Source organism: Eschrichtius robustus, chromosome 11, assembly GCF_028021215.1.
Source record: "Eschrichtius robustus isolate mEscRob2 chromosome 11, mEscRob2.pri, whole genome shotgun sequence".
Classification (NCBI taxonomy): Eukaryota; Metazoa; Chordata; class Mammalia; order Artiodactyla; family Eschrichtiidae; genus Eschrichtius; species Eschrichtius robustus.
In genome coordinates this window covers 42,446,112-42,459,392 of record NC_090834.1, presented here as the reverse complement: position 1 = coordinate 42,459,392, position 13,281 = coordinate 42,446,112, and the positions used below count along the sequence as shown (strand labels likewise).

General features: G+C 35.6%; 2 protein-coding genes across 5 annotated transcripts in view; one reads left to right on the top strand and one right to left on the bottom strand.

Moving 5' to 3' along the window:
- MRE11 (MRE11 homolog, double strand break repair nuclease) overlaps positions 1 to 13,281 on the bottom strand; it is a 65,458-nt gene that overhangs the window by 40,112 nt on the left and 12,065 nt on the right. For all 4 annotated transcript variants that reach the window (XM_068555795.1, XM_068555797.1, XM_068555796.1 and 1 more), the window contains exons 5-10: positions 10,088 to 10,175; positions 8,625 to 8,766; positions 5,375 to 5,489; positions 3,691 to 3,876; positions 2,708 to 2,879; positions 1,015 to 1,095 (exon numbers count right to left, since the gene is read on the bottom strand). In XM_068555795.1, coding sequence (XP_068411896.1) covers positions 1,015 to 1,095; positions 2,708 to 2,879; positions 3,691 to 3,876; positions 5,375 to 5,489; positions 8,625 to 8,766; positions 10,088 to 10,175 — 784 coding nt within the window. The remainder of the gene's footprint in view (positions 1 to 1,014; positions 1,096 to 2,707; positions 2,880 to 3,690; positions 3,877 to 5,374; positions 5,490 to 8,624; positions 8,767 to 10,087; positions 10,176 to 13,281) is intronic.
- LOC137771582 (small ribosomal subunit protein eS27-like) lies at positions 7,950 to 8,411 on the top strand. The gene has a single exon (XM_068555089.1). The coding sequence runs from the start codon at positions 7,981 to 7,983 to the stop codon at positions 8,233 to 8,235; it is 255 nt and encodes an 84-aa protein (XP_068411190.1). The 5' UTR covers positions 7,950 to 7,980; the 3' UTR covers positions 8,236 to 8,411.

Below are 13,281 nucleotides of genomic sequence, written 5' to 3'. Positions count from 1 at the left end.
TTCGTAGTAGAGAATGCCGAAGAGTGATTCAGTAAGATGACAAAAATCTACTGGATTTGACAATTGAAGGTCATCTTTTCCACCTGAGATGGTGGGGTCAGAGCCTTGATTATAGTGGATTGAGGAAGAGAATATTACATGAGCAATATAGACAACGTATTTTTTTGAAAGAAAATCAGAAAGGGCAGGAGCTAGGAGAAGGGAAAGGCAGAGGGGCAAAAAAAAAAAGTCTGTTGTTATTTGTTTGTTTGTATATATCATGATAGAAAAGATACGCAGGCTTATAGGCACAGGAAATGCTTCAATTTCTTAGACTTTTCTAATACTCTCAAATACTTATCAATTCTTTCCACATATTTATCAAGCACTTGTTATGTGTCAGGAACTGTTCTGGGATCTTTGGATATGTTAGTTAAGAAGATTCACAAAGTTCCGTGCTTCTACAGAGCTGATAGTTTTGTAACTGAGGACAAACAATAACCAAAATAAATAAATTGGGTGTCGTAGGTTAGGAGGATGTGCTGTGGGAAAAAAAGAAAAGAAAAAGTAGAGAAGGGAAGTGAAATCAGGAGTGTTGGAGAGAGGGTATGGGGGTTGCAATCTTAATTAGGCTGGGGCCCACTGAGGTGACCACTGAGGTGACATCTGAGCAGATCTGGAGGAGGTGAGAGCATGTCTGATGCATCTGAGGAATTACAAGAAGGCCAAGTGTCTGGAAGGGAGGGAGAGAAGGGAACAGTAAACGATGAAGTCAGAGAGCACAGCCAACGTATCAAATACAATGGACTATTTAGAAAATGAGAAAAATAAGAGAAAAAAAAAAAAAACCAAACCTATCAAAATGAAACTATGATTAAATCAAATCCTGGCTGCTTTATTATTTTTTCCACCAATGATGACGGCTCTTTTTACTATACGTACTCTCTTTGGTACTTTTCCAAAAAAATCCATGTAAACTGTACAATACTCTCCTCTGAAAATCAATAAAGTTGAATTTATCTAAAGAGGACTTACTCGCAGTCGTATAAGAGGCTTCTCTGGCTGTCGAGAATTTCCCAGACGTTCCCGTTCTGCATTTTCAAGCATTTCTTCAATCTCAAAATAAAGATATTGTCATGTCTAGGGGGAAGAGGTACTACCGGCTGGCATCTAGTGGTTGAGGTCAGAGAGGACTTGTAAAAATCCTACCATGCACAGAACAAGCTCCCACAACAAAGTGTTACCCAGTAAAATGTCAATTGTGCCAAGATTGAGAGACCCTGGGCTCCCTGACTAGGCCAAGACAATCCATTCATTTTCCATCTCCCTGGCCTCAGAGATTGGGTTCAGGGACAAGGACATGACCTCAGTCCAGGGAAACTCAATGCTAGGGGTTTATCTGGAACTACTGGGAAAAAATGATTCTTTCAGCTGTAAGGACAATGTAAGTCTGTGGGCCACCACGTGAAAATGCCTTCCTTATAGCGAAGCTTAAGACAGAAAACATCAGACTGGGTGGCACAGGACCAGACACAGAAACAGAGAAAACTACAGTCTTAATTTGAGTTTCTGGATCTAGTCATTCTGAAACCAGTAAACTCTTGAACTTTCCAGTTATATGAGTTACATGTTGCCAGTAAGCTGTGACACTGGGCGAGTTACTTTATCTAAGGTTCAGCTCCTCTTTCTATAAAATGTGTATGGTAGACTCTACCTACCTACAGCATCATTCAGTGGATTAAATGCAAAATGCTGTCAACAGTGTCCAGAATATATACGCCGCCAATGAATATCAGTGATAATTATCATTATCATTATCATGATTTTTGTAAGAATAAAATGCAAAGCAGAAGAGCCTACACAGCATAAGAACTGAATAAGTTCAGTAATTAATGTTATTAAGCTGTCAAGTTCCATATTACTAAATGCATTCACCCAACTTTATAGTGGCTCTAGAATCTCCGCAGTGGTTTAGGGATGGCAATCTGCATGGTGGGAGGTATGGGACTTATACTGAAGTGACAAGGTGCATAGCACACATTTTAAGATTTTATTTGGAGGGAGATTTCAGGATGAAAGGGATGTGTGATAGAGATTATTAGCGTAATGGAGATTATTAAAGAGGCTAAGGCTCTCCTCATCTACCATAACATCCTGCCATTCTCCAATCAAAGCCACTGCCTGCTTTCATTAATAAAATGAACAAATTATCGAATCAGGATAAAAAGAGAGAAAAGATAACGTATGTTTTTGAGAAGGAGGAAAGGATCTGGGAGAGGGGCTTAATTAAACAAAGTTTCTTCTATTTATAACATTCCTCCCTCTGGAAGACGTTAGGTTTTTGGTTTGTTTTTTTTTTTTGATGTGGACCATCCTTAAAGTCTTTATTGAATTTGCTACAATACTGCTTCTGTTCTATGTTTTTGGTTTTTTGGCCACCAGGTATGTGGGATCTCAGCGCCCTGACCAGGGATCGAACCCACTCCCCCTGCCCTGGAAGGCAAAGTCTTAACCACTGGACTGCCAGGGAAGTCCCTATTTAAAAAAAAAAAAAAGAAAAAAATTTGATACAACTGAACTCATTTATAAAACAACAGTGGTTCCTTACAGGCTTCATGAGAATGTAACAAATACAATGACTTCCCTCTACTCTACTGAAGTATTTAATTCAAGGTAAATAACCTCTCAACTAAAGTAGATCTCACTGACCTTTATCTAGAAGAATTACCTTCTCCAAGCAGAAGCTTTGTATGACTTGGGTTACTTTAGGATTATCGGGGTTAAAAATGTCTGGATGATCAGCCAGAACAACATCTTCCATGAAAAACTGCCGCACTGTGTGGAGAGGAATTTTCTGCATGTTCATCTTCCTTCCTTTAATACGCAGCAAACCAACGTGTCTGAAATGAGGAGGGAAATGAAAGCATAGTCACCTTGTAAACTTCCTCAGGAAAATGTGCACATCAAAACTATCATATTTCTTACGCTTCCCTGGTGGCGCAGTGGTTGAGAATCTGCCTGCCAACGCAGGGGACACGGGTTCAAGCCCTGGTCTGGGAAGATCCCATGTGCCGCGGAGCAACTGGGCCCGTGAGCCGCAATTACTGAGCCTGCGCGTCTGGAGCCTGTGCTCCGCAACAAGAGAGGCCACGATAATGAGAGGCCCGCGCACCGCGATGAAGAGTGGCCCCCACTTGCCGCAACTAGAGAAAGCCCTTGCACAGAAACGAAGACCCAACACAGCCATAAATAAAAATAAATGAATAAATAAAAATTAAAAACAAAAAACAAAAAAACACTATCATATTTCTAAATTTCCACAATTTATAAAATCACGCCCTTAAAAAGTGTTTTTAGTAATTTAATCTTAATGTTGTATCACAGGAAAAAACTTAAACATTCTTCTTCCCCAAAATAAAATCCATTCATAAATTATTTCTCCTACAGCACTCTAACTTAAAATTTAATTAATAAAAATATTAGCCTTGAATTGGCCTAATGAGCAGCAAAATCATTAATACCATTGGGATCTTCTCCTGTTGAAAATAGCTTAAAGTCTGGGCAAACAGTAACACTGTATTGAATGATCAATCTTTATGAATAAATCTATCATATAAATAACAGCATCATCAGTACCTTGAGCCTATGAGATGGTTAGACTATCATAGCACATTTTTTTAAATTGATTTAAAAACTATAATAATTACTTACTTCTTTACAGCTTCTCCTGGGGAAAGAGAAGTGACCACTGAGCTTCCAGGTTGTGATACGTAAAAGAGCTGTTGTTCATTTTTGGTTGGAGCTATTTTACACTCATGTTCATGGCCCCAGATAACAAGATCAATGAAGTCATCCAAAAACTGTTCTGGAATGAAGTTAGTACTTCCATGTTTACTCCTATGCCAAGATTTTTAAAAATAAATATTATAAATGTCCAGAGATATAGAAAAACTTCATAATAAGTAAGTCTGTATAGATCTTTCTTTCTCCATTAACTAAAGATTTATTACATCCCTTCTATACGCCAGAAACGTTCAAGGGATTGGGGATGCAAAGACAGTATCTAATTCCTGCCCTCAAAGGGTTTACAAACTTGCAGGACACAGACAAGTAGAAGCCTCAAAAGAGAAAGCAGTCAATTCTACATACAGAGGCAGATCACGAAAGGCTTTAGAGAGGAATAACTCCCCCTACGGGAAAGTCAGAAAAGCATGAGCTCTAAAAATAGTAAAAACCTATAAATTGGTCTGAGTGTATACCAGAGTACAGAAAATGGGAAGTGAGTTTAGTCTAAACTTTGTAAAATAAAGTCAAAACTCTAAATATGTCCCATCATTTTTTTAACATGTTTCTTTTACTGACTATAAAAATAATGAGAATGTCAGTCTTACACAGAGATAAGAGTTTTCAATGAGGGTGATGTACCAGTGATGGGTAAGTACAAGAGTATTTTGCTGTCAATACGTATCTATTCAATAAATAATAAATTATATAATCAGCCCCCAAATCCCTTTAGATTCTTCCTTAATAACTTCTCAGCTTTGTCCCTAACATTATCATTCTCACTACCATCACTGTTACCATTTCACACTTTTCTTACTATAATGATCACATAATAAATCTTGCTTCTTCAAATCTGTATTCCTTTCAATCAAACCTACACCCTGCCAACAGATTAAATTTCTTAAAACTACTAACAAAAGAAAGTTGATCTAGCTATATTTAATATTCTGGAAAAACACCTGTATATATGTACCAGGAAAAATCTATAAGAATGTTCCTAACAAAAAGGTTTAAAAAAGCAAAAATCTGGAAATAACACAAAACACTCACTAACAGGACAGAAAGCTGAACTGTATACATCAGTGAAAATGAATTACACTTTTAAGCATCAAAATGGATGAATCTTAGTAACATAATGTTGAACAAAATAAGCCAACTGCAAAATATAAAGTATGGTGTTCCAGTTATACCAAAACTAAATAAAAAATACTCATAATGAATGTGTATGTGATTAAACAATAAAGAAAAGCTATGGACATATAAATAAAAATTGAAGATAGTGCTTCCTCTGGAGTTGGTGGAAAAAGCTGTGGTCAGGGAAGGGCATGGGGTAGGGTACTGGTAATGTTCCACTTCTTTCTGAATTTAGGATTATTCATTTTATGGTTCTTCGTATACCTTATCCATATGCTAGAAATATTCTTTGTAAGTATGAATATATACTGAAAACAATTTCAAGATGCAGTCACACAATGCATATCGAAGTCTTGCCTGATCCTGCACTGACAACTTTCAAAGCATAAGGAGCATTTTACTGAAATAGGTAAGCTTGGAAACAGAGATTTGGGGAACCTCAATACTTGACTCAAAAATTTTCAGAGACTACTTTTACCTGTTCTGATGAATCACAAATAAGTTAAACCAAGAGTTCCCATCTTCTTTTGGTCTCAACATTGTTACTTTTTTGTTGACGAACATTCGATAGAGCCTTTCATCTGGAATGGATCCTGAAAATGGATATTACATTATTTTAAAAGTGGTTTCTTACTCGGTTTTAAAAAACGAATATGTTTTGCTTCTAAATTATGTGCTTCTCTGAGTACGTCATTCTCCTATTAGAGAGATATTTGAAATCTGATATCATTATTTACAAATGAACATGTTCCAGGTTCATGCCTGACAGCTGCTAAGCAGTTAGTTGCATTTGAAGAATGTTTTCCAGGTCAAGCATATATACTTTCAAGATCTGGAAAATGTGGAATAAAAATTTGAGTTTTCTATGCTCAAATTCTTATTAAAATTTCTAATAATATTGTTTTCCACTCTCCCTTTATTTATTCTAAGTATATATGTACTTTTGATTTAACATATACATTGTAAAATACACAGGAGGAGATATTAAAGGGGATGAGATTAAAAATGTATTTAAAAATAATAGTCTTATGTATACTATGCTTTTACATAAAAATACTGTGCTTTTTAATAATTTAATGACTTTTAAATAACTCTTCCTATTCCCCAAAGGATCACCTTAGTCTAGTGAAGGAGGCCAACAAAAACAATTAAACATGAAAATTGCAATTTTAAATATTATAAAAGGGAAAAAAGTCAGGATGCTAAGATGGGAATTATCACTGGGAGGACAAGGTTGCTACCTTATGGAGTGATTAGGGAAGGCCTGGGAAGAAAGGCCAACACCACATAAGTATAAGAGCTAGAAGAGGTCTAGCTTCTAAAGAGAATTCCTAGTGTGGCCGATGAAATAGATGGTGGCATGCAGAACATATAACTGGAACAAAAAAGTCAAGACATAAAAAAATCCAGGGCATTAGAAGGTTGATCTACTTGGGTGTCAAAGCACTGAGAACACTGACAAAATTGGAAGGTAGGCAAGTAAGAAAATTGAGGGAATGGAGAAGGCAGTTTAGCCAGTTGGCAATTAGCTTCAAGGGTGTTTGCAGGCAGGAAAGGAGGTGTCAGTAGGAAGCAAGGAGAACAGTGACTTGCCCTCCACCCCTTCTGCCCTAAAGTCCATAAGAGGCCATGAGAGAACTACGTGGGACACGTTAACCTCAGGGGCCAGTCAGTTTCACTGAGGGTTGGAGAGTACAGGCAGCATTCAGAGACTGATGAAATGAGGGAGTTTGCTAACTAAAAAGAGCTCTAGAGTATACAGAGCTGGGGTGAGAGGAGTGGGTGGAGGGTAGAGACAGAGTCCAGTTAAGGAAAACAGAACAGGATGAGATGAGAGTTTGGGAGAAAATGGATGACTGAAGCAGTTTGCTTCTGGCAGTGACTGAGGCATAATGGGATGTGTCCTTAGTCTGAAAGTAGGAGGATCAACCATTTTCTGCAGATATGATCCCTAACGTTACAGTGATTAAAATACCTGTTAGTAGTTTTTTAAAAAAGCATATTCCACTTCCTGCTCTATCACTTGCAAAATCAGACATAATACCTCGATCCCCTTTTCCATATCTCTAAAATATAGATAACCACGATGCTTTTCTACTCGTTGGCGAAATTATGTAAATTGGGCAAAGACTATAAGCTTCCTAGAGAAGCTTCCTAGAGAAAGTATTTAAATAAACCATCCATCATAATTATTCTTTTAAAAACATACACAAAGAGAAATGAAGTAAATAAGATTTTCTAAGGCTTCTATTATACAAAAGTCACTCAAAAAATAGTAAAAACTAGGTAGAGGCTACAGCGTGAAATTTTTTCTCAATTTCTCTTGGGGTACTTTAAGGTTGGTTTAACATGAAGTATAATTTTTATAATACTCTATACACAACAAAATCAATAAAACTATTGTATCCATAAAACAAATCAAACTGAACTTAATCCAAGGAAGACACAAAAAATAGCCTTTGAATGCACTCTAAAAATAGTCTTCCATTCATATGGAATAAAGCCTAGCAAACAAGCTTTTACCTACTGGACACTAAATAAATTGAAGATAGTGACGCTGATAAAGCAAATTTTCTGAGCATTGTAGATGATAGCTCTAGATTAGAACTGTCTAATAAAAATATCATGTGAGCCACTAAAACAGGCCAAATATGTATTTTTTAATTTTCTAGTAGCCATATTAAAACAAGTAAAAGAAACAGGTGAAATTAATTTTAAGATATTTTATTTAACCCAAAATACCAAAGGTATTTTACATTTTTTTCTAAGTCTTTGAACTCTGATGTGTATTTTATACTTATAGCATATCTCAATTCAGACTAGCCACATTTCAAGTGCCCAGTAGCTACATGATTACTGTATTGGACAGTGAAACTTTAGAACTTTCAAAGACTTCCAAGATATCAAAATGCAGTTTTTCTAATTACTCTATAAATGCTAATGTTCAGGATTTTTATCTGAGTCTAAAAGAAAGAAAAAATAAACAATAAATAGATACTAAAGGAAAAATATTTTTTCACCAGAACTGCTATTAAAAATAAGTATCAAGAGATCTGCACGGGCTGGGCTTGTGAAAGGATCGACATGCCTTTGGCTAGAGATTTACTGCATCCTTCCTTGGAAGAAGAGAAGAAAAAACATAAAAAGAAACGGCTGGTTCAAAGTCCAAATTCTTATTTTATGGATGTAAAATGTCCAGGCTGCTACAAGATTACCACGGTTTTCAGCCATGCTCAGACAGTGGTGCTTTGTGTAGGTTGTTCAACCGTGTTGTGCCAGCCGACAGGAGGAAAGGCCAGACTCACAGAAGGGTGTTCATTTAGAAGAAAGCAACACTAACGATCCACACAACTTCCTGAATTTGTGTTCTATCGCAGAAAGCCTTATCAGTTCAGTAATTCCAGTTAATCTACCAAGATAATGTAATTATGTTTAATTTTGTAAGGTATACAACAGCGCTCTCCTATTTTGGTGTCAGTTTTTCAATAAAGTTTTGATTATGGGCAAAAAAAAAAAAAAAAAAAGTATCAAGGACTATTGGTGCTTATAAAATACTAAAAAATTTCTACCAAAACCTTCTATCATTTTGTTAAGTCACCCATAAGGAATAATTAGATTTGCCTCACTTTTCCCCAAACAGCAGCAAAGTTAACTCCAGAATTTGATTTCCTAGCTGCTTAAACATTTAAACATTTATTGACATAAATAGTAAAATAAAACCATCTTACCTAAGCCATATAGAGCAATTTTTGTGCTTCCTTTTTGAAGCAAAACCGGACTAATGTCTATCTTCTCCACAGACATTGAACGTCCAAAGTGATTTACAAATCCAGCACAACTTAAAATATCCAGGGCGCAGAGTGCATCTGCCTATGCAAAATATTTTCAAATAATATAAATGTATATCTAAAATAAGTAATCTGCATATCATATTATTACTTATTAAAAGTATATTTTATATAGTAGTTACAAAAACCTAGATTAGGATAATGTCTTCTCAAAACAAAATTACAATAGTAAAAGTATTCGCTATCTTTTTTCTATTACAAGTGACCCACTGTGACTGGAATCACATGCTAAATGCAAAGTTAACATTTCATCAAAACTTATGATGTCTTGTCCACTGAAAAATAAAAAACAGCCATGAAATCAGTGCCTTGTCATATTAAGCAGACCTCTTAAGAGGTGAGAAAAAAAAGACTAGCAAAGTAGTGACTTATAATACATTAATGACCAGATAAAACAAAAAGATATTTTGAGATTATTTTAGGGCCCCTATTATTAAAGATCTTCCTCGACTTACAATGGGTTTAGGTCCCAATAAATCCATCATAAACTGAAAATACCGTTAAGTCGAAAATGAAGTTAAAGCACCTAACCTACCGAAAATTATAGCTTAGCCTAGCTTACTTTAAACATGAGCAGAACACGTACATTAGCCTACAGTTGGGCAAAAGTATAAATACTTTTACAATAAAGTATGGAGTATCTTGTGTAATTTACTGAATAATGTACTGTAAGTGAAAAACAGAACGGCTGTATGAGTACAGAATGGTTGTAAGTGTAGCAGCTGTTTACCCTCGTGACCGTGTGGCTGATTGCGAGCTGTGCCTCGCTGCCTTTGCCCAGCATCACACGAAAGTATCTTCCCACGTTATCGTTAGCCCAAAAAAGATATTCAAAATTCAAACTTTGAAGTGCAACTTCTACTGAATGTATATCCATTTCGCACCACTGTAGACTTGAAAAATCTAAGGTCGAACCCTCATAAACTAGAGACAGTCTGTACTTTCATATCAAACAGAAAATAAGATGATCTAATTTAGATTTAAAACTGTTCATGAAACCCTCATTTCCTACAGGTGAGATTTATGTGATAAGAGATACAAAAGCCCTTGGTAAACTGTAAAGCATTATATAAATGTTAGGTGTTTATACTTCCTCCTGGTTACTTATTGTTAACCTTGGCACTTATGAAATAAATGTGTATGTCACATGCCATTTATTATTCCAGATTTTAAAAAATTATCTAAAAAGCAGTATAAAAGCTTATATGAATGATAAAAAGTCAATTTGAACTTTTGACTCAATTTGACTACAAATTGCTGGGAAGAAGTGAAAGAATGCTTTCCAAAGACAAACTAAACTGATCGTTTCTAAAATTTCAACTAACTAAGAACCCAATAATTACCCCCGTAGGATCATCATGATTGCCATGAATACTAAACACAGGAATTGAAATGTTGAGATTGCCATCTTCGTAGTTCACCCATGGAAACCTTAAAAAAGAAAGAAAGAAAGAAAAGTTTCTATAAGAGACGAAAGCTGTTTCCCCCATTATCCTCCTCCAAAAAATTAATACAGTTATAGGCAAACTGGATGATCTAAGCTGGCAAATGACCGCTAGTTTGGAGCTTTAAAAAAATAAAATCCAAGGCAGCAGTTCATTTCAATTCAAGTTTCAAAAGATCTCAAAGTACTACACTTTAAAAGAAAACCATACAAATATATGATGCTTATGAATTGTATGAAAGATTTGAATATCTGATTAATAGGAAATAGGCTTTCAAATGAAAGCCTTTATAAAAGGTTTTTATTTGTAGAAGCGGGAGGGGAAGAAATACATCTACTCTGGAATCCAAAAGACCTAGATTAAAAATTCCAGCTCTATCACTTACTACTTGGATGACTTAAAGTTCCCACCCACTCCTGCCCCTAGTCACCAAGCTTCTCTTCTCAGAGGCAAATAACATTAGGAATTTCTAGTGTATCTGTGCAAAAATATCTTATACCTGTAAAGCAAATAAATACATCTTCCTTCTTAAACAAATGGTAGCACAATATAGATTTCTGCCCCCTGCCTTTATCACTTAACATACTTTATAAATCATTCCATATCAGTACATAAAGAGCTTCCTTGTGATTTTTTTAGCTGTACACTGCATGGATTATTATAATGTGTTTAAGTAGTTACCTATCAATGGACATTTAGACTATTTCCAGCCTTTTGTTTTACAAATATTGTTACAGTGAGTAATCTTGTACAAAGTTGCCCTTGTGAGAGTATAGGAAAATATCTAGAAGGAAACTGTCAGGTCAAAAGGAACGAGTGCATCTGTAAATTTGATAACCACTGCCAATTCCCCTCCACAGAGGTTGTATGATTTACTCATAGTACAATGGCAATCCATGAGACTAATTCCCCCTACTCCTCCAACATACTGGGTGGGCCAAAAGGTTCATTCGGTTTTTTCCCTAAGATGGCTCTAGTAGCGCTTAGTTGTCTTTAACTTCATTTGAAACAATTTTGTTAGATTGTATGTGACAGCTGTCATGTCAGCGTGCATTTAAAAAAAAAGACTTATGAAAATTGGTGAAGGTTTATGTAGCCATTTTAATACTGAAGACGGAAGAAAAAAAAGCAACATTTTCGGCATATTATGCTTTATTATTTCAAGAAAGGTAAAAACGCAACCGAAATGCAAAACAAAAGATTTGTGCAGTGTGTGGAGAAGGTGCTGTGACTGATCGAACGTGTCAAAAGTGGTCTGCGATGTTTCGTGCTGGAGATTTCTCACTGGACGATGCTCCCTGGTCAGGTAGACCAGCTGAAGTTGAGAGCGATTAAATAGAGACGTTAACTGGGAACAATCAACGTTATACCACGTGGGAGATAGCCGACATACTCAAAATATCCAAAACAAGCAATGAAAATCATTTGCACCAGCTTGGTTATGTTCATCACTTTGATGTTTAGGTTCCACGTAAGTTAAGCGAAAAAAACCTTCTTGACCGTATTTCCGCATGTGATTCTCCACTATGAGCTCCTTCTGGAAAACCAAACGATTAATTCCAACAAGTACTACTCCCAACTGGACCAACTGAAAGTGGCACTGGACGAAAAGCATCCAGATTTAGTCAACAGGAAACGCATAATCTTCCATCAAGATAACACAAGACCGCATGTTTCTTTGATGACCAGGCAGAAACTGTTACAGCTTGGAAGTTCTGATTCATCTGCCATATTCACCAGACATTGCACCTTTGGATTTCCATTTATTTAGGTCTTTACAAAATTCTCTTAATGGAAAAAATTTCAATTCCCTGGAAGACTGTAAAAGGCACCTGGAACAGTTCTTTGCTCAGAAAGATAAAAAGTTTTTGGAAGATGGAATTACGAAGTTGCCTGAAAAACGGCAGAAGGTAGTGGAACAAAAGGGTGAATACATTGTTCAATAAAGTTCTTGGTGAAAATGAAAAATGTGTCTTTTATTTTTACTTAAAAACCAAAGGCACTTTTTGGCCAACCCAATACATTATCAAGCTTTTTCAATCTATGCCAGTGGTTCTAAACCCTAGCTGCATGTTAGATTTTTCTAGGAATCTTTGAAGATCCACCAATGTCCAAGACACACTCAGAAAGATTAACTGACCTGGAGACAGGGCATCAGTATTTTTTAAGATTCTTAGGTAATGATAATGTGCACCCAGGACTGAGAATTACTGATCTATATCAATCTTATAGGAGAAAAATATATCAGTATACTTCATTTTGCATCTTTCATGTTCTTTTAATATGTTTAAATGCTACTTTATTTCCTTTTCTGTGAACTATGTCCATATTCTTTACCTATTTTTTATTAAGTCATGGATTTTTTTTTTAATTGACTTGAAAGAACTACTTAACTATTAACTATTGGGAAAATTAGACCGTAATTTGCCATGAGTTGCAAATATTCTTCCTGGTTGAATCCAGACTTTTGACTTCGCTTTGGGCGGCTCTTGCCATTCAGAAATTTACTTTTACAAAGACAAACATATCAATCTTTTTTTTTATAGATTCTGGGTTTGTGTAATACTTAGAAAAGTCTTTTCCACATCCAGATCTTTTTAAAAAATGTCTAACAGTTTCTTCTAGTTCTTTTATTGAATAAGCTATATTTTTTGTGGAGATATGAGATACCACCTTTATCAAATACTAAATTCCCACATGTATTGAGGCTATTTCTGGAATTTCTATACTCTTCCACTTATCTGCCTATCAATTCATGAGTCATACCACTTTTTAAATTATTGTAGCATTATAATATACTGTCTTTTTTCCAGCTTTATTGTGATATAATTGACATGTAACATTGTATAACTTTAAGGTATACAATGTGTTGACTTGATACACTCATATATTGCAAAATGATAACCACTATAGTTTACTTACCACTTTAAGCTGCACACACACCTAGCTTAACAGCTGCATCGTGTCACATAATTGCCATTTCTTTTTCATAATGAGAATATTTAAGATCTACTCTCTTGGAAACTTTCAAGTATAAAATACAATATTACTAACTATAACCACTATGCTGTACATTAGATCCTCAGAACTTA